The 18,435-nt window shown below is 42.0% G+C and overlaps 1 protein-coding gene and 1 long non-coding RNA gene across 3 annotated transcripts in view; both read left to right on the top strand.

Annotated features, from left to right (window-relative positions):
- Nucleotides 1-504: 504 nt before the first annotated feature.
- LOC311580262 lies at nt 505-3,861 on the top strand. The gene is made up of 4 exons (XR_014773412.1): nt 505-576; nt 622-1,350; nt 1,773-2,714; nt 3,736-3,861. It is a non-coding gene; the product is annotated as an uncharacterized lncRNA (long non-coding RNA).
- Nucleotides 3,862-7,122: 3,261 nt separating this feature from the next.
- The window catches only part of ZNF451 (zinc finger protein 451), a 57,992-nt gene continuing 46,679 nt past the window's right edge, over nt 7,123-18,435 (top strand). The window contains exons 1-3 of one of the 2 annotated variants that reach the window (XM_084754871.1): nt 7,123-8,075; nt 8,646-8,729; nt 18,083-18,163. In XM_084754871.1, coding sequence (XP_084610997.1) covers nt 8,055-8,075; nt 8,646-8,729; nt 18,083-18,163 — 186 coding nt within the window. In that variant the 5' untranslated portion in view covers nt 7,123-8,054. The remainder of the gene's footprint in view (nt 8,076-8,645; nt 8,730-18,082; nt 18,164-18,435) is intronic. The other variant, XM_084754869.1, reaches the window with a different exon arrangement.

Here is an 18,435-nt window from a genome sequence, read left to right as displayed (position 1 = left end):
AAACAAGGTGAGACTAGATATCCATACCAAGGCACACCACCAACAACCCAACTCTAGATGCTTATAGGTCATATGGTTAGAACACAAATGACAAGAATAACTAAGACAGCATGTATCCTCCAACGACTAGTGACTCTTTGTAACATGCCATGAGAAAAGCAACTTAGTTGATGCACAAGACAGTGATTTCAAAATAGCAGTTCTACTTTCAAGGAACTCAGAGAGAAGGTGGGGAGGTTCCAGACTGAAGACCACAAGTCTATCAACAGTTGAATGAGATAAAGGAAGTAATTCAAGATGTGGAAAGAGATTTTTAACAAAGATACAGAATCTTTGACGATGGGCCAAACAAATACAATTCAAAATGAAAATCCAGGAAATCCAATATAAAGGTCAGAAAAGTCTCATCAATGGACTGGATCAAATGGAAGAGAAAATATCAGTTCTTGAAGGCAAGGTAGAGGAACTGGACCACCTCACCAAAAAAAAATAAAAAATTAAATCAAAAAACAAAAACAAAACACAGGACTGCAATGTACAAGAACTCTGGAACACTGTAAAACCTAAGAATCATAAGTTCTGAAGAAGAAGAAGAAGAAGAAGAAGAAGAAGAAGAAGAAGAAGAAGAAGAAGAAGAGGAGACCCAGGCTAAATACACAGAAAATATTTTCAGCAAAATTAGAAAAGAAAACTTCCCAAATTGAAGGAAAGGCACTGTCTATCAAGTTTAAAGAAGTAAACAGAACACCAAATAGACTAGACCAAAAAAGAAATTTACCACCTCACAAAATAATCAAAATGCCAATGTACAAAACAAAGAAAGGATGTTGAAAGTGTCAAGGAAGAAAGACTCCAGTCACATTTGGATGCAGGTTCTGTCAGAATAGCACCTGACTTCTTGAAGGAGACTTTCTAAACTGAAAGGGCACTGGTGTTTCCAAGTTCTTAAATGCCGGAGATAGTAGCCCAAACCATTGTACATGGCAAAACTATCAACAAGTAATTGAAGGAGGAAAAAAAAACAGATTTAAGAATGACTACTAAGCCAGCTCTACACAGGGTACTGGAAGAAATACTTCAGTCTGAACAGAAGTTTGAACACTCCTCAAGAGAGCACAGGAAATAAACAAAAATTGCAGAACAGTAATGCAAAAGAGGCATAAGAAAACACCACCACCACAACCAAAAAACAGTACAGTGGTTTGAATGAGAATTACCCCAATAGATTCATCTCTTAGAATGCTGGTACTACTGTTGGTGGAACTGTTTGAAAAGGATTAAGAGATGTGGCCTTAACTCTGGGCATGATGGCACACGCCTTTAATCCCAGCACTCTGGAGGCAGAGGCAAGTGGGTCTCTGAGTTTGGAGCCAGCCTGGTCTACAGAGTGAGTCCAGGACAGCCAAGGGCACACAGAAGAACCCTGTCTCAAAAAACCAAAGATCGGAGGAGAAAGGGAGGGAAAGAGGGAGGGAGGGAGGGAGGGAGGGAGGGAGGGAGAGAGCGGGGGAAGGGAGTGAGTCTTGTTTGAGATGTGTCACGGGGTGGGCTGCCATTCCAGTTTGCTCTCTGTCTTTTGGTTGTTGCGGCAACCTGTAAGTCCTTAGCTACTGCTCTAGGGCCATGGTTGCTTACTTTCTGCCATGACGGTCATGAATTCACCCTCTGAAACTGTAAGCAAGCCCCCCAATTAAATGCTTCTTCACCGCAATAGCAGAGTAACTAAGGCAATCAGTAATTAATACACACTGTTTGATAACCACATCCCTAAGGTTGATGTGGCTACAGAGGTGCCAGGTCTTCCAGCAGCAGTGACCAACATGGAGCCCCAGATACGGCACCATTCCCCAGGACAATCCACCAGAGACTTCATGGCAGGTGGTCTACATTGGCCCATCTCCTCCACAGAAAGGAAAACGCTTTATCCTTACTGGAGTAGATACTTTCTTCTTATGGATTTGCCTTTCCTGCCTGTAATGTTTCCGCCAAAACCATCTTCTGTGGACTTACAGAATGGCCTACCCACCATCATGGTGCTCCGCACAGCATTGCGTCTGACCAAGGAGCTCACATCACAGCAGAGAAGTGTGACAGTGGGGCCACAGCCATGGAATCCAACGTCTTACCGTGTTCCCACCACCCTGACACAGCTGGCCTGATAGAAAGATGGGATGGCCTTTTGAGGACACAGCTACAGTGCCACAGCAGCTTGGAGGCCTGAGCAGGGTTCTTCAGAAGACAATTATATACGTTGAATCCGTGTCCAATATATGGTATGGTTACTCTCATAGCCAGGATCTGTGGGTCCTCACTATTACCCTAGTGATCGATTTGGACAATTGTTGCTTTCTTTCCCACAAGCTCTGCTGGCCTACTAGGAGTTTTGGTTCCAGACGAAGAGAGCGCCTGCCAGGAGCCACAGCAAACGTTCCACTGAAATGGAAGCTCAGACTCCCTCCAGCTATGACTCTGGGTTTCTGATGCTCTTAAACCAACAGGCCAAGGAGGAGTTACCGTGCTTGAAGGGTGACTGATCCAGATTAACATGGGGAAATTGGATTGCTTCTCCACAATAGAGGCAAAAAAGATTATGTCTGGAGACCCTTTAGGGGAGTCTCTTGCTGCTACCATGTCCTGTGATTAAAGTCAATGGGAAACTACAACAGCCTAATGCAGGCAGGATGACAAAGGGCACAGACCCTTCAGGAACGCGGGTATGTGTAAGCTCAATTTTCCTAGCAACTATATTTTGTTATGAACTTATTAAATGAGCCTACCTCCCTTACAACCTGACTAACCCAAACAATAGGAAAAGGAAATTAACACAATAATGAAACCTTAAGGATATTCGTTCCAAGGAACGATTCTCCTGGCATAGTCAGCAGGACCTCAGCAGACCAGCAATCCCACCAAAGTTGCTGCAGGAACCTGGAGCAGCAGCTGGAACCTGAAGCCTCAGCTGGAGTCCAAAGCCTTGAAGCTTTCCTTGGAGCAGTTCTCTGCAGGAGCATCTCTTGAAGTGTTGATGAACAGCCAAAGCAATCCCAAGTCCTCTCTCCCAAGCCTCTTGTTTTGGGCTCTTACACACACACACACACACACATACATACATACATACACACACACACACACACACACACACACACACACACACACACACACACACACATATATATCCTCTCAGAGTCTCTACTAGGATGTTTTCAGATGGCAACATCCAAGCTCCCCCACAAAGTAGTTCGACTTCTAAGGGGATAAACATCCTGCTCTCTCACAAGTCTGTTCCCTATCCCACACTTGGGATCAACACAAAAAACCTGTTTTTCTCTCCTACATGTATGGGTCACTCCTCCAGGAAGAGAGCCAAGGCCTGGTGACAGGCTTGCTGAGGTCAGGAAATATAGAATGGGTAGTAGAGAAAAGTAGTTCTAGCAGCTAAGTTTCTGTAACCAGTCACAGTAATGAAGGACTATAATTGATATAAGTCTTCCTGTCATTTTAAGAATGTGTTCATACAGATTTGTGTTCTTTCCTTGACTTATATAATTAACATATAAGAATATTAGTAGTCATATTTAATTTTTGAGATACCAAAAGAATGCCCCTCAAGGGCTATTGCCACCTATTCTAAAATTTATAATGGGTTTGCAGTAATGTGAGGGAATGTTTGTTTAGCTAGCTGCATCACAGTGGTGTTCTGCAGTGAACAAATACTTCTGTTATTTCTACCAACAGGCTGCCATCCTCAACGTAACCAGCCTTGGTGACTCCACCAGCATACAAAGCAAGGACACTGGATCCATAAGGAGGGCTGCATTCTTTTTCAATCTGAAAAAGTTAGTAAAGAAAAAGATTTCTGGGTACTGTTGGGGGTTGGTCTGGTGCTGTGTATTCAAATACTATATATTGACCCCCAAAATCTGCTTGCCACTCAGACAGGTAAGTGCATTCTCACATACACTGGTCTTTGTTGTGTAAACCTTGCTCCCCGATATAAAGTTGGTTGGTTAATAAAAATAGCTAGAAGCCTGTAACTGGGCAGGAGAGAAGTAAGCAGAGTTTAGGTTCCCAGGCTTGGGATCAGATGGGGACCTTGAGAGGAAGCCAGTAAAAAGGAAGTTGCCATAGGGTAGTGTGGACCCTGAACACATGGCCATGAGGGCTGGCCTGATGGAACAGAGCAGCCCAGGCAGGAACAATTATGGCAAGTAACTTAGGGTGGGAATAGCAAAATAGCCTAGAGGGTTGATAGCTACCCAGTTATTGTGCCTTAAAGCTTTTATAAATCTAAAGGGTCTTTGTGTCATTTATTCAGGAACTTAACAGTCTGAATTGGGGTAGAAAACCCAAATAGACATTTAGGACATATTATTGCTATAGGGTACTTCTTCCTTATAGGATTATATTCCTTCCATTATGAGAGTTATTTTCCTCAACAGAGGTAGGTGGATCTTTGTGAGTTTGAGGCCAGCCTGGTCTACAAAGAAAGTCCAGACCAACCAAGGCTACACAGAGAAACCCTGTTTTAAAAAACAAAAAACAAACAACAACAACAACAACAAAAAGAAAAAAGAAAAGAAAAGAAAGATAGAAAGAAAGAAAAGAAAAGGATGATACTAACTAGGCAAGGAGTTAGATACAGCCTAAGCCTGGAATCTGTAACTGTGTTTCGGCAGCTTTGTCTCCTGATGTTCAGGATTTTAAACTTCTTTGAAGTCATAGTTACATTGTTCCCACTGTACCAGAGGCTGGAAGGCCAATGTACTTTTCCAACTGCCCACACATATGACCAGGGAAAGCCCTGTATCCTCAAAAGACCCTGACTCCATTTTAGCATCACTTACATTGGTTTTATTCCCAGCCTATTGTGGGCTTTTCTAGAGGATTGTGGGAAGAAATAGTGTAGCAGTGAGACTCAGTACACCATGACTTGGGAGGGGAAATATTCTCTTTACCCTATAACTATGTCACCCATCTCATAAATATTCATGAAAAAATTTTTAAAATTCTCCAATGCAGAATCTACTAGGCTGTTTTCCTTCCTTTGGGTTGGCCCATTTGATTTTTCTTTGCAATGTGTGCTTTGTTTTGGTAAATAAACTCCTGCTTAACTATTGACTGAGTTCTTTTTCTTTCAAGTAAATAAGAGTGGAGACCCTAGTAACAAAACTAATTTTCCACTCTCAGACAAGACTGGCTATAGAATCACCTGACCAAGACCTTCTTAATTCCCTCAAACAGGTTCCAAGTTTTGTCCATAATGTTTTCCTTTCTCGCTTGCCATAGCACGCTAAATAAAGCCAGCTTTGACTTAACCTTCTTCTGTTACGTAGCGTCAGAGAATGTTCTTATGCAACACAGCCCAGCTAGAAAAAAAAAATCACCATTAATATTGATGTAGGCTTTCTATTATGGACATGGTTTGTTAGGAAGTTTGGCATGGTTCTATTTATTCAATGTTTCTCATACTTTTTTGAAAAATAAATAGACAGAAATCATAGGTAAACATTTTCAACGGAGCAAAATTAATCTACAGCAGTGGTTCTCAACCTTCCTAATGCTTCGGCCTTTTATTATAGTTCCTCATGTGTGGTGACCCCAACCATAACCTTATTTCCTTGCTACTTCATAACTGTAATTTTGCTACAGTTTTGAATCATAATTTAAACATCTGATATGCAGGATATCTGATATATGTGATCTCCAAAGGGTCATGACCTACACAGGCTGAGAAGCACTGGTCAATAGCATTCCATTTGTGGAGGGTGTCACAGTTCAACCTCATCCTGATTTTGTCCCGCTGAGAGACCTGGCGCTTCTGAAGAGCTACATAATTGTCATTCACATGATGAACACCAGTCACTTTAAAAGAGGCATACTTCAGCGGGGCAGTGGTGGTGCACGCCTTTAACCGTAGCATTCAGGAGGAGGCAGAGGCAGGTGGATTGCTGTGAGTTCGAGGCCAGCCTGGTCTACAAAGTGAATCCATGGCAGCCAAGGCTGCACAGAGAAACCCTGTCTTGAAAAACCAAACCAAACCAACCAACCAACCAACCAAACAAACAAACAAACAAACAAAAAAAGCGGCATACTCCAATAGCTGACAAACTCCAAGAAATTACTGTGCTCTTCTATCTAGGATGAAACCCCATTTGGTTTTTTTTTTTTTTAAAGTAAAATGTAAGAGACTCAACCCTCAATCACTAGCCAAACATTTTTCAATGTTTTCTATTCTAAACAAATATGTGATGTAACCATAGGGTAAGTCATTGCAGCTATAGCAAACGAATGAGTGTTTTCTTGTTCTGGCCATAAATGCCTTATGTTTTCCATGAGTTTTACCTACCAATTCCTACCAGAAACCAGTTAAATGCTCTAGTGGACTTATCTTCTTACAGTCTGGCCTACACACCTGAGTTTAGAAATACTCAGTTTACATAAATACAGCTTTTGAAAAATACATAGGATGGCTCTCTGGTTCTTGGTTGGTCTGTATAAATCTCACACGTATTAGGTAGAAAGCAACAGATGCTATAAAGCACTCAGTAGTAATGCAGGTGATAACTATTAAACAGAAATTTCTATAGGTACAGGCAATTAGATGGCATCTTTGTATATAGACAGATAACACCAGGCACCACAGACTTAATTTTCTTTCTTAAATTTTTTTTTCAAAAATCTTCCTATCCACTGTTTACATATTTTTAAAAGGCTTTTTGTTCTAAGCCATTACTTGAAATAATATTAAATGCCACAGTTGTTTAGACTGATGCATGAGTCAACTTTTATTTTTATTAGTTCGGTTTTATTTTATAAGGCCTGAGGATATCTTGAAAAGGTACGTTATTAAGATGGGCGTGGTGGCACACGCCTTTAATCCCATCACTCTCGGGGAGGCAGAGGCAGAGGCAGAGGCAGAGGCAGGCGGATTGTTGTGAATTCCAGGCCAAAAAAAAAAAAAAGAAAAAAAAAAGGTTGCTTTTCTGTTTCCGTGGAATCCTGGATTCCAGCGCTATTCCTTTCTCCATCCTTTAGCAAAATTCAGTGCTTGCTAGCACTGGGAGATAGAAGATATGAGATAGCTTGAGTGCCTCACATTTTGGACTTCACCTAAACCTACCCATCCCATACATCAATCCAAAAAAGGAAAAGAAAGGGAGAAACGGAAACAAATTCGCTCTGGTCACCATCTTTTTGGCCCCAAACAAAGACCACCAAGCTTTGTTTTCAAGTAGCATGGCTACTAATGGTCTGAACGGGCTCACTGACATTACCAGGTCCGTTTTTCACTGGTCCCATTTTTGCCCACACCTCTGTGCCCCCACTCTCCAAGTAATTAACCAATCAACCCAGCTTAGCCTGAAAACAGCAAGGGAGAAACATGAAAGACTACCGGCAGCCCTGTGGGACCTAGCCTGTAATGCTTCTTTTAGTTTACGGGAGCCAAGGGCCGCCTGGAAACCTGTGGACAACAAGGAGGCCACTTTGACAGACTACCGCGAGAATTTGTGACCTCTCAGAAACGCCATATAAGTAAGCTCTTGCACCTGCCACCCTTGCCAAGATGTAAATGAGCGGATAAGGTCCTCCATTTTTTTCAATCTGCCTTGCTTGCTGGCTGCGGAGCTCTTTCCCTGTCAGTTGTTTCTCATGTTAAAGGCGGCAGCACAATGAGATTCTGCGTGGACTCAAAACTATGTCAGAACCCTCGTCACCCCCTCCCCATCTTCCCGAGCTGCAGGTGAGCGCCCAGCTCTAGGTCCACGGCAGCTTTCCCAGCCACGCGGTCCGCAGCCTCGAGGCCGGTGGGAACTACAACTCCCAGAATCCCGCGCGGGGCGGGAGCGTACAAAGCGGCGTTTGGAAGATAGCGGCTGCGAGGCCGCGCTTTGGGGTCCGGTGGCTCAGCGTCCCCGCGGCCTGAGGCGTCAGCTGCGTGGGCGCTCACGCAGGGCGGGTCGCGCGGCGCCGGCCGAGAGGGAAGTCGTGGCGGCGGCGTCGGGAACAGCAAGCGGCTGCTGCGGGAGCGTTGGTGCTGACAGGCCGTGGGAGAAATGGGAGACCCAGGGCCGGAGGTGAGTGGCGGCGGCCCGGGCCTTGGGCTCCGCCGAGCCCCGACCCTGAACGGTTTGTCTTCTCGGCTTCTGGCCTCTGATGGGCCGCGGCCTCGGGCCGGTCTGCATGGAGCCCTTAACAATGGCCGTCCGGCCGCCCCCCAGCCCCTTGGCCGCCCTAAGCTGCAGCGGCCGCAGCCTCGAGGGTGAGAACGGATTAAAGGGAAGCCGGGCCTCGTATATGTAGCCTGAAACACTGATCCCGGAGCTTTAGAGCCTGCATCCCTGCTCCTGGAGGAAGAGGAGGAGGAGGAGGAGGAGGAGGAGGAGGAGGAGGAGGAGGAGGAGGAGGGGGCGGGGAGGGGAATTGTGGCAACTCGCCTGGGAGCCTAGGTCTTCTGCAGCTCCTAAGACGCCCTTAGTAAAACCGGCCTCCTTCCGTGCAGTTCCGCGAGCCGGATTTGCGCGTGATCGTGCCGTTTTCCCTCAGGGGCTTTTGTCTTAATTCGTTCCTTTTGGGAAAAAAAAATTTTTTTTTTCCCTAGGAGCGTGTGACTGCATAGATGAGTGTGTTTTGGCTTTTGTTTATAGATAATAGAATCTGCCCCACCAGCCGGGCCTGAGGCATCTGAGTCAACAACGGATGAAAATGAAGATGACATTCAGTTTGTTAGTGTAAGTAGCGACTGGCGGTTGTCTGGAGTGAAAGAGGATGGTAAGCCATTGTGTGATTAAACCTCACCCGGAAGGCCAGGCATTCATCACTCAACAGATAGTCGTGGATGTGGAGTCGGCTGCCACACACTGGTGCGGGGGACTTTTAACCCAAGGAGTACCTGGATGTTTACCTGGAGGGAATTCCTGAACAATTGCAGTAGGCATCACAAAGTGGGTGGCCTCAAGAATTGTTAATGCGCTTAACGGCACCTCACAGACCTTTAGTTGCATGGGACACAGGACTAGTTAATGCCTCTTAGATAGGAAATAAGGGTTGAACAGAGCACAGCATCCTAGTGTGATGTGTCTTCTCACAGTTGAGGGCTCCGCTAACTTCCGAGGTCATCTTGCTACAGCACAGTACAATTGTTGGTCACAGTGAGGAGATTTATATCAACCTGGAGCAGTTGCTGTGTTATTTCTTAAGTTTATTTCTTCGAGGACAGTCGTTTTCCACCATTAAGTGCCACCTGGCAGATTCCTGGGCGCCCCCTCCCGATCTGTTGAGTCAGAAATTCAGTATGGAGCCCAGGTATTGTCATTTGGAAAACAATGCCAGACATCCTGGTCTCTTAGCACTTCATAAAGTGGTGGTTAGGGGAAGGCAAACAGCTTTGGGTGACTGTCACCTATGGTGGCTAAGTTTGTACATTGGTTCTTCTTAAAGTAGTAGCCAGCCAGAGAACGTCCCTGCTCTGTACAGGTCTCCTGAAGTGCTGTAGTTGACTGAGTTGGGTATTAAAGCTATGCGATTGATCACCTCATATGTATATGTAGAAGCTCTGGGCAACTGTGGAATAGTGGCTGTTCAAGACATCCTCCCCAGCACTGAGCCGCTGGGGCAGTCCACTTCCAGTGTGTATAGTGTTTCAGTGGGGCTGTGGGAGAGTCCCTCATGAAATTTTCTTGGTAGTTTTCCCATTGCACTCTGTCTTTTTTTTTCATTTTGTACTTTGAGGCCCTAGAGTGAGGCTTGGGGATACATTGTGTTTGTCCCTTTCTTCCTAATAGACAGAAGTATTTTGGAGAAAGGAGAAAGTTGGTACTACCCCTCCAACATACATGATGTGTTTGATAAAGGTTTTTTATGACTCCTTAAGACAAATATTTTGGATTGTTCCTGATTCACAGTGTACTGTGTAAAAACAGAATATTTATTTTGAAGTTTCATGCAAAAAATAGGAGTAACTTTTCATTATAAAATATGGTCTTTTGGGAAACTGATAGAAAGAGTAAGGTTCAAAAACAATTTCTTTTTATCTTTTATCTTGTGAAATAAAATACCATTATAGTTTGTTACTCGTTAATTCAGGAGTTAATTGATCTGAGGTTTTTTTGTTGTTGTTGTTTTTGCTCTTTTTGTTTTTGTTTTTCAAGACAGGGTTTCTCTGTAGGCTTGGCTGTCCTGGACTCACTTTGTAGACCGGCTGGCCTCGAACTCACAGCGATCCGCCTGCCTCTGCCTCCCGAGTGCTGGAATTAAAGGCATGCGCCACCACACCTGGCTATTGATCTGAGTTTTAAAAGTAAAATTAATAATAGCTTACTTTTAAAATACATTTTGAATCTTAGCACTGGGGAGGTCATGGTAGAAGGATTCTGAACTGGAAGGTAGTCTAAGCTGCTTATTTATAGGAAGTTCTAGACCTGCTGTGTGCTATATAGTAAAACCCTATTTAAAAAAACCAAAAGAACAACAGAAACCCAACACTGCTACTCCACTACAGCAAAAGCATCCAGAGACACACCCTTGAGCTATTTGTAACACAATTCTATTCCTCTGGTAGTTCTTACCTAGTAAAGATGAAAACCAAGTTTCTGCCTGAATCTACATTATAACCTCTTGATTTACTTGGTTCTGATTATTAGCTTATAATTTATAAAAAAATTATGCCATGCTTATATGTATAACACATTTGTACAAGAGTAAACTACCACTGAACTAGAGACTTTTCTGTGTCTCACAAATGTAGACTGCAACCAGAGCAGAGAATGCGGAAAGAAAGGAGAAATACAGATACTGAGATGCAAAAATGAATCCTTTTGTTAACTTTTGTTGACATATGCAGGGACCTACACAAGTCATAGGTGCCCTTGATATTTGCTAAGGTAATTTAAAAAATTTTTAAAAAGACTTATTTATTTCATGTGTGCGCCTGTCTTTCGTGTGCGTATATGTAGCACAACATGCTTGTGCCCATAGAGATCCCCTGGGAGCTAGAGTTATGGTTGGCTGTGAGCCGCAGTGAAGCACCAGGTGGTTGCTGGGAACACAGTCTAGGTTCTCTGTAAGAACAAGTGCTCTTCTCTCCAGACCTCTCCAGGCAGTACATTTTTATGAACGGTGCTTGCTGGGATGGCCTTCCCCCACATACTGTATCCAGCGGCTAGAGAGCCAACTGCGGGCACATCGTTTGGTGGTGTTCTCGCAATAACCTATTACCAGTTTTCTGTATATAAATGCTTGCCCTTCCTCACCTGCCTAAAAGCTGATTCTCTGAGGTTATCATGTTTTAAAGGAGGTCACATAGCCCTCATTTGGCCAAAGAGATGGCTTGAGCCTTGTCCTGCTGCTGATTGGTTCAGACTGGAATGTGGCTTTTTGTAGGTTAAAGTGCCAGTAGTGAGGGCAGGAAATGGAAGGCGGGACTACCTGGTATGGAGAAAGAGACTCTGGGAGGGAGAGAGGGTCTTCTCACCAGGAAAACACTAAACCTGAATTACCCAAGAGGAAGGATCCTTAACTGGGAAATTGCCTAGGTTGGACATGTCTGCAGGGCATTCCCATGACTGCTTGCTTGATGAGCCCACTCTGAGAATTCTGTCTCAAGGCAGAATAAAAAAGCTACTTTTGTGTGAGCCAGAGAGAGTGCCCTTGAACAAGGGTCAGGAAGCAGCATTCCTTCCCTTCCTGCTTTGAGGTTTCTGCCTGACTTCCCTCAGAGCTGGGCTGTGACCTGGAAGTATAAGATGAACTAAACCCTTTCCTCCCCAAGTTGGTTTTGGTTATGATATTTATCACAGTAACAGGAAAGCAAATTAGGACAGTGCCCAAATGAAGAAAGAGAATAACATAATATTAATAAGAACTTTTTGTTTCTGCCTTTTAATTACATTTTCTGTTTAGTAATATGCACCTTTATTCAACTTGTGTCTCATGTTTTCTTTTGAAATGGAGCATCTTTGAAATGTTTTTTATTTCCAAGATTTCTTGAGTTTAGTAATTGCTACCAGTATTGCTCACAGTGCCACTTTAGATATAAAGGCATACACACTGGTGGGAACCATCATAATCTTCATAATAACACATGAGATCCAGAATTTTAAAACATGGTTTCATAATTAACCTGAGCACCCAGGTTGAATATTAATATTTTTTGCTGTAATAGAAAGGATACATACAGAAAACATCATTAAAAAACAGGGTTGGAGAGATGGCTCAGCCCTTAAAGGCTAGGCTCACAACCAGAAATATAAAATAATATATTCAGTGTGTGGTGCATAACTTTGTAATGTGTATGGGTCAGAGAGCAGAAAAAGGTTGTTTGCACTCCTGGAACTAGGGTTGCACCTGGTACTGAGTCACCAACATGGGTTCTCTGGAAGAGCAGTATAAGTTCTTAACCTTTGAGCCATTTCGCCAGTTGACCAAAAGCATCTTTGGACTAGGTGTCTTAAACTACCTTTAAGTCAGTCATTAAGCAAAACAGTATTAAAGCTTATAATGTGTATTTAACATTATAAATGTTAGACCTGTATATTAGATTGAAATATATATCTAGCTTTAAGTGCCAGTGTTTTAGTGCAGCAAGATGATACAAGTTAAGAAAAAAAAATTTTTTTTGACACATGGTTCCAATAGAATTTTTTAAAAATAAAAAACAAAAAGTACTTAAAATAAATAAATGTTCCAGGGAAATTAATCTATCCTTGGAACCTACAATCCCAGCATATAAGAGGCAGCGACAGGTGGATTTCTGAGTTTGAATTCGAGGCCAGCCTGGTCTGGTCTAGGAGTAAGTTCCAGGGCAGCCAGGGCTACACAGAGAAATCCTGTCAAAAACAAAACAAAAGGTAAGTAAACAGGTGTGATGGCAAGCATCTGTAATCCTAAATTCACAGCCAACTAGAGTAGAGGAACCTGTGTAACAGCAGAAACAAGAGAGACCCTGCCTCAACAAAGGTGGAAGGTGTCCTCTGACTAACATGCCTTTAGCAGAACATGTACACAAGTGCACACACATAGCATACACATGCAACACACACACACACACACACACACACACACACACACACACACACACACACACACACCGAGAAGGCATAAGATTGTAGTTTATGGGGCTGGAGAGATGGTTCAGCGGTTAAGAGTACTGACTACTCTTCCAAAGGACCCAGGTTCAATTCTCAGCACCCACATACAGACATATATGCATGCATAACACCAATGCACATAAAATAAAAATAAATAAATTAAAAAAAAAGAAAGATTGTAGTTTATTAGTTTGGTATAGATAGTAGTTGGTTATTTGTACTGTCTTCTGGTTTTTGGGGGGGGGGTGTGATTTTTTTTTTTTTTTTTTTTTTTGTAGTAGGGATTGGCTTTAGGAGCTCCTACTTGCTAGTTGAGTGCTATATCCCCAGGTATTTTGAGTGTTTAAAATGGTATTCTGAGTAGAAAAAGAAAGGAAAGGTGTGAAATGTAAGTACAGCAGTATGTGTAATTTTGGAGATAGATGTGTTTTAAATTTCCTTTAGTTTTAAAGATGGGAGAAAGATGGACCGTGTGACACAGACCTTGAATGTGGTATATTTGAACCAGATAGTAGGCAGATGGAAACCATTTGAAAGTTTTGAACTAGGTAGTACTGCAGAAGTAGTCCTAACTTTTTTTTTCCTTGAAGTAAAACACTTGTGGGTGGTATTTTAATGTATTAACATCTTTTTCTAAATAGACTTTTAGAACTGGTATTTTAATTACAGGAATGAAAATGGTTTAACACATTAGAAGCATATATTTTAAAACTAAGAATATCACTCAGTGTTTCTAAGTGCATTCTACATGAGCCTCTGCTTCTAAATTGTAATGGCATTTTGAGTTGAATCCTTTGTTATTGGTACAAGAGGAGATAAGACTGATTTACTAGCTGGGCGCGGTGGCACACACCTTTAATCCCAGCACTCGGGAGGCAGAGGCAGTCGGATCACTGTGAGTTCGAGGCCAGCCTCGTCTACAAAGCAAGTTTAGGACAGCCAAGACTACACAGAGAAACCTTATCTTGAAAAAAAAAAAAAAGGGCTGATTTACTAATTAATAGTACAAGTTGAGATAAAATGCCTTGTAATTGAAGGACCATGTACATTTGTACTAAATACAGACATTGGTGGTTATTATAAATATTGTAGGTAGAAGATAATTCTTTTCTTCATATTTATATCATGAATATAAATATGGGGAATTAGTAACTTTCTTGATTGGGTAACATTGTGAAGTGTTTATAATATAGGCACTAGTGGGTTTTTTTGTTGTTTTGGATTTTTTGGTTTATTTTATTTTATTTTTTTATGAAGGAACATGTTAACTTGGAAAGTTAGGTAGTAAGTAACAGTTTTTAATTTTTTTGATCTACCTCTGAATTATGGGGGCTGCACAACCAATTAAGTGTATATAATTCAGTTTTATTTTCTGTAAAATAGGGTGATTTCTGTAATTGAGAGTCTGTAAAGCAGTTATGGAAGTTGAATGGTATAATTGGAAAGCTTAGTACAGAGCCTGGTATGGGGCTCAATAAATTTTATCAGTTAGAAGTGGAATAAGTGGAGTACTAAATGTTTTGGTTCCTCAAATTCAGTATGGAAAACAGAGTTTTAATTAATGATAAAAGGGAAGTTGGTCTTGATGAGTGCCTGAAATCCCAGCACTGGGGAGGTTTAGGGTAGTTATTGCTGTAAACAATAGACAGGGAATTCCTGGGCTGCTTGGGCATGGTAGGGAGTGAGATCCCATTGCAGGACAAAAACAAGCCAGGGTGTGGTGGTACACACCTGCAGTCAACACTCAGCAGGATGACTGTTACTTATCCAGTGTCTACAGTAAAAACAAGCCAGGGTGTGGTGGTACACACCTGCAGTCAACACTCAGCAGGATGACTATTGCTTATCCAGTGTCTACAGTAAAAACTAGGCAAGATGCTCTGCCTGTGTATAAATAGTTTTCTTTGGCTTGCTTATACTTTTGTTTTCTGTCTCTAATGTCTTCTGTATTAATTACTTTTTTCATTGCTGTAATCAAATATTTGACAATAAGCATCTTACAGAATGAAGGTTTTATTTTGGCTCACAACCCCATAGTAGAGAGGAAAACATGGTGACAGGAATGGAGAAACAACTGGTCATATGTTTACTGTCACCAGGCAAAGAGTGATAAAATTCCTTTTACCAGCCCATGGGGTGGTGCTGCTCCAAGTCAGGATGAGCTTTCTCAGTCCTGTCACGTAAAAACCAAAACTAATGTCCCATTCTTCTTGTATCATTCTATCACTTATAAATCAGTAAACTTTTCCTCCTGTTTTGTATTCTTTTGTCCTGGTTGTTTTTTCATTCTTTTGTCTTAATTACTATAAATCGAATAAGATTATCTTTTTAAGATTCAACAGCAGTTGCACATGAGTGAAACAGTTCAGTAGTAACATTTTGGTAGTCTTGCTTTATCTATCCTTATTTTTGGCCATCCTATGTATCTTAAACTGCATTTTCAAAAGTTTTTATAGTCTTTATATTTGGGAGACCATTTTGCCTAGGCTGGTCTTGGGAACTCTGGCCTCTGGCTCTTGAATGGTCTTTACTTCCCCTAGTACTGGGGTTGGCCCCAGGGCCTTGTGCATGTTAGGCACTCTACTACCAGGCTGCACCACCAGACCTTTGCACGCTGCTCTTTAGTCCTGCCTTGAACTTGTAACAGTTGTCCTGTATTACAGGCCTGCACTGCTCATGTCCAGTTGTTTGCCTTTAGTCAATTTTGTTTGTTTGTCTGATCTCTTGAGATAGTTCTACAGTGTTCAGCTGGCCTGCAACTACCTAAATATTGTAGCTCTGCTAGCCTAGAACTAACTATCCTACGTCTCCAGTGCTAGGATTATAGGTGTATGCCAAGACCAACTTCCATTTTCATTACTCAGGGTATGGATCCTCTGCCCCTGCGTCAGTATTTCTGGTTACCCGGGAGAGTTTGTTGGTTTACTATTTCTGTATATAGTATTAAGTTCCTAAAAGCCAGGCCTGCTGGCACACAGCTATAATTCCTATGATCCCCATACTTTGTAGGCTAAGGAGGACTGTGAATTTGAAGCCAGAATGGGCTGCATAAGTAAACATCGGGCCAGGCCTATATTTTCTAATATAGACCCTATATTAGAAAAAAAACCAAACCAACAAAGTGAAATATGATAATACATTTCAACAAGTTCCTAAGTAAGAGTGCTTGAAGAGTCCACACTATGATTACTCCAATGAGAAAAGCAGTTACTTCTTCATCTTTTCTGCTTCCTTGTTGACTGTGTGATTGGACAATGTCAGTATCAAGGGTAGGCTTTAGTCCAAAGTAGATGATGACCACGTGAGTTGTGCTATTTTTCTTTCTTTTCTTTTTTCCTCATGAACTTTCATCTTAACAGCTTGAGCAAAATCCTGGTTCCTTTCTTACATTGCATGGTCTCAGAGCTTTGCTCGCTGGTTTTGTCTTGATGTCTGGCTCACTATCCAGAAGGATGGTAGTTTCTGGTTTGTTAAGACCTAAGAGAGAAACAGACTATCTGGAAGGAGAGAACATGAACTGGGTGATCTCCTTCTGTCTCTAGTAAGCATCTTTCTCTATTATAAGAAACCTCAACATCAGTGGTGTTTTCTCCTGAATTTCTCCCCCACTTTTTGTCCCAACGTACTGGATTTTTAAATTCTGAGACAAGTTCTCAACTTCGGAGCCCAGCCTGGCTTTGACTTCTTTGCTAACCCCCACTTCTGACAACACAGGCATATACCAGTCATAGCTTAGATTTTGCAGGGGTTAGTTTTGTCCTACATTTGGCTTTTACTTGGCGCTTTCTTGGCCTTTATTACTGTATGGTTTATGTGTTCACTGCTTCATTTAGTGTTTCTCTTTCAAAAACCATTATAGACTGTACTTGTTAAGTTTACTTTGTGATCTTGGTGCTCAGTTTTTGCCCTCGTGCAGCACTAATGACTTTTCATTGGTCTGTGATCATTTCGGTTATTGAGAGTTTAGTAGTCTTCTGCCTGGGCAGCATTGGGCTGAGGTGGGGGCCTGGGGCTGGGGGTGGTGTCAGCTCTCAAACCTCACTCCCAAATGTCCATACCCATGTATTACAGGCCTGCCTGTCTAGTTGTTGACCAGGCATCTTTAAATACCACTGGTTCTTTGTGCGGTGCTGCCTTTAGTATATTTCTAGTCACTTGAATGTCTCTGATTCTGTGGTTGTTTGTTTTGGTTCTTTGGAATAAGGTTTCTCATGTATTTTTCCATTGTGCCCAGATGCTTTTAGGTGCACTTTACTCTTCTTCCCATCACCAGTGTTAGCTGGACATTCTTATGGATTTGTTCTCACTAGTGATCTTTTCCCCCCAATTTTTATAATCTTTTGTGATATTCCTATATTAATACGATATTCCTGTTCTTACACTGTTATTTATTAATTCCCTTTTGCCTATAGAGTGAGGTCTGAGCTTTTAACCCTGGCATAAAAATAGGAAGATAATTGGAGAAGAATCTGGGTTTGATGTTTTGCTCTCTTAAATTTTGAGAGTTGAAGCTAAGTTATTGGTCAAAGATCTCCATGTTTTGAGCTATATATACTGTGGTGTTCACAAACTTGGATATCTTAAACTGTTGATATTTGTCGTCTCTGAAATGCAATGGGCCCTAGTATCTGTGTTCCTAGGGGTTAGGCTCTAACTTTTAGGTGCGTTTTTTCTTTTTTAAAGATTGTGTCTCACTTTGTAGACCAAGGAAGTCTGGTATTTGCTGTGCAGTAGCCTAGCTGGTCTTGAACGTGTAGTCTTCTTGTCCCAGCTCCTCAACAGCTAAGCACTATAGGCATGTACCACCATGCCTGACTCAGTCAGCGTCTTTAAAAAATATGTACTTTGAATAGTTTACTTTTGTTTGTTGTTGTTGTTGTTGTTTTCCTGCCATTTGTATGTCTTCTCAGATCTAATCCCAACAGAAATCATTGTTTACAATGCTGGTTTGGTTTTAATGATGCTCATGATACAACCTTCCTCAATTTCTCTTATAGGAAGGACCATTAAGACCTGTTCTTGAATATATTGATCTGGTCAGCAGTGATGATGAAGAGCCTAGCACCTCTCATAGCGAAGTAAGTACATTACATTTGCCTTAATATTTTTCACTGTGTCAGTCAAGAGGCATTCTGTTTGTTTTTCTGAAGAGTGAGGAGAGCAGGAGCTCTGTGTTTAGGAGCATATTGCTCTAGGGAAAGCTCATTTCTCTCAGGACGGGCCAGCTTAGTAGTTCAAGGAGTCTGTGCTTCTAGCAGCTCTTAAACTTTCTGGAAAATAGAAACGCTGCAGAGGTAATAACTGATAAAAGGGAAACACAATAAAAACTGCCAGCTTTTTGCTTTCCCCC

The sequence above is a fragment of the Acomys minous genome, assembly GCF_964271855.1.
Source record: "Acomys minous genome assembly, chromosome: 13".
In the NCBI taxonomy this organism is placed as follows: Eukaryota; Metazoa; Chordata; class Mammalia; order Rodentia; family Muridae; genus Acomys; species Acomys minous.
Note: the sequence above shows the minus strand (reverse complement) of the source record. Positions and strands in the feature narration are given on the sequence as shown.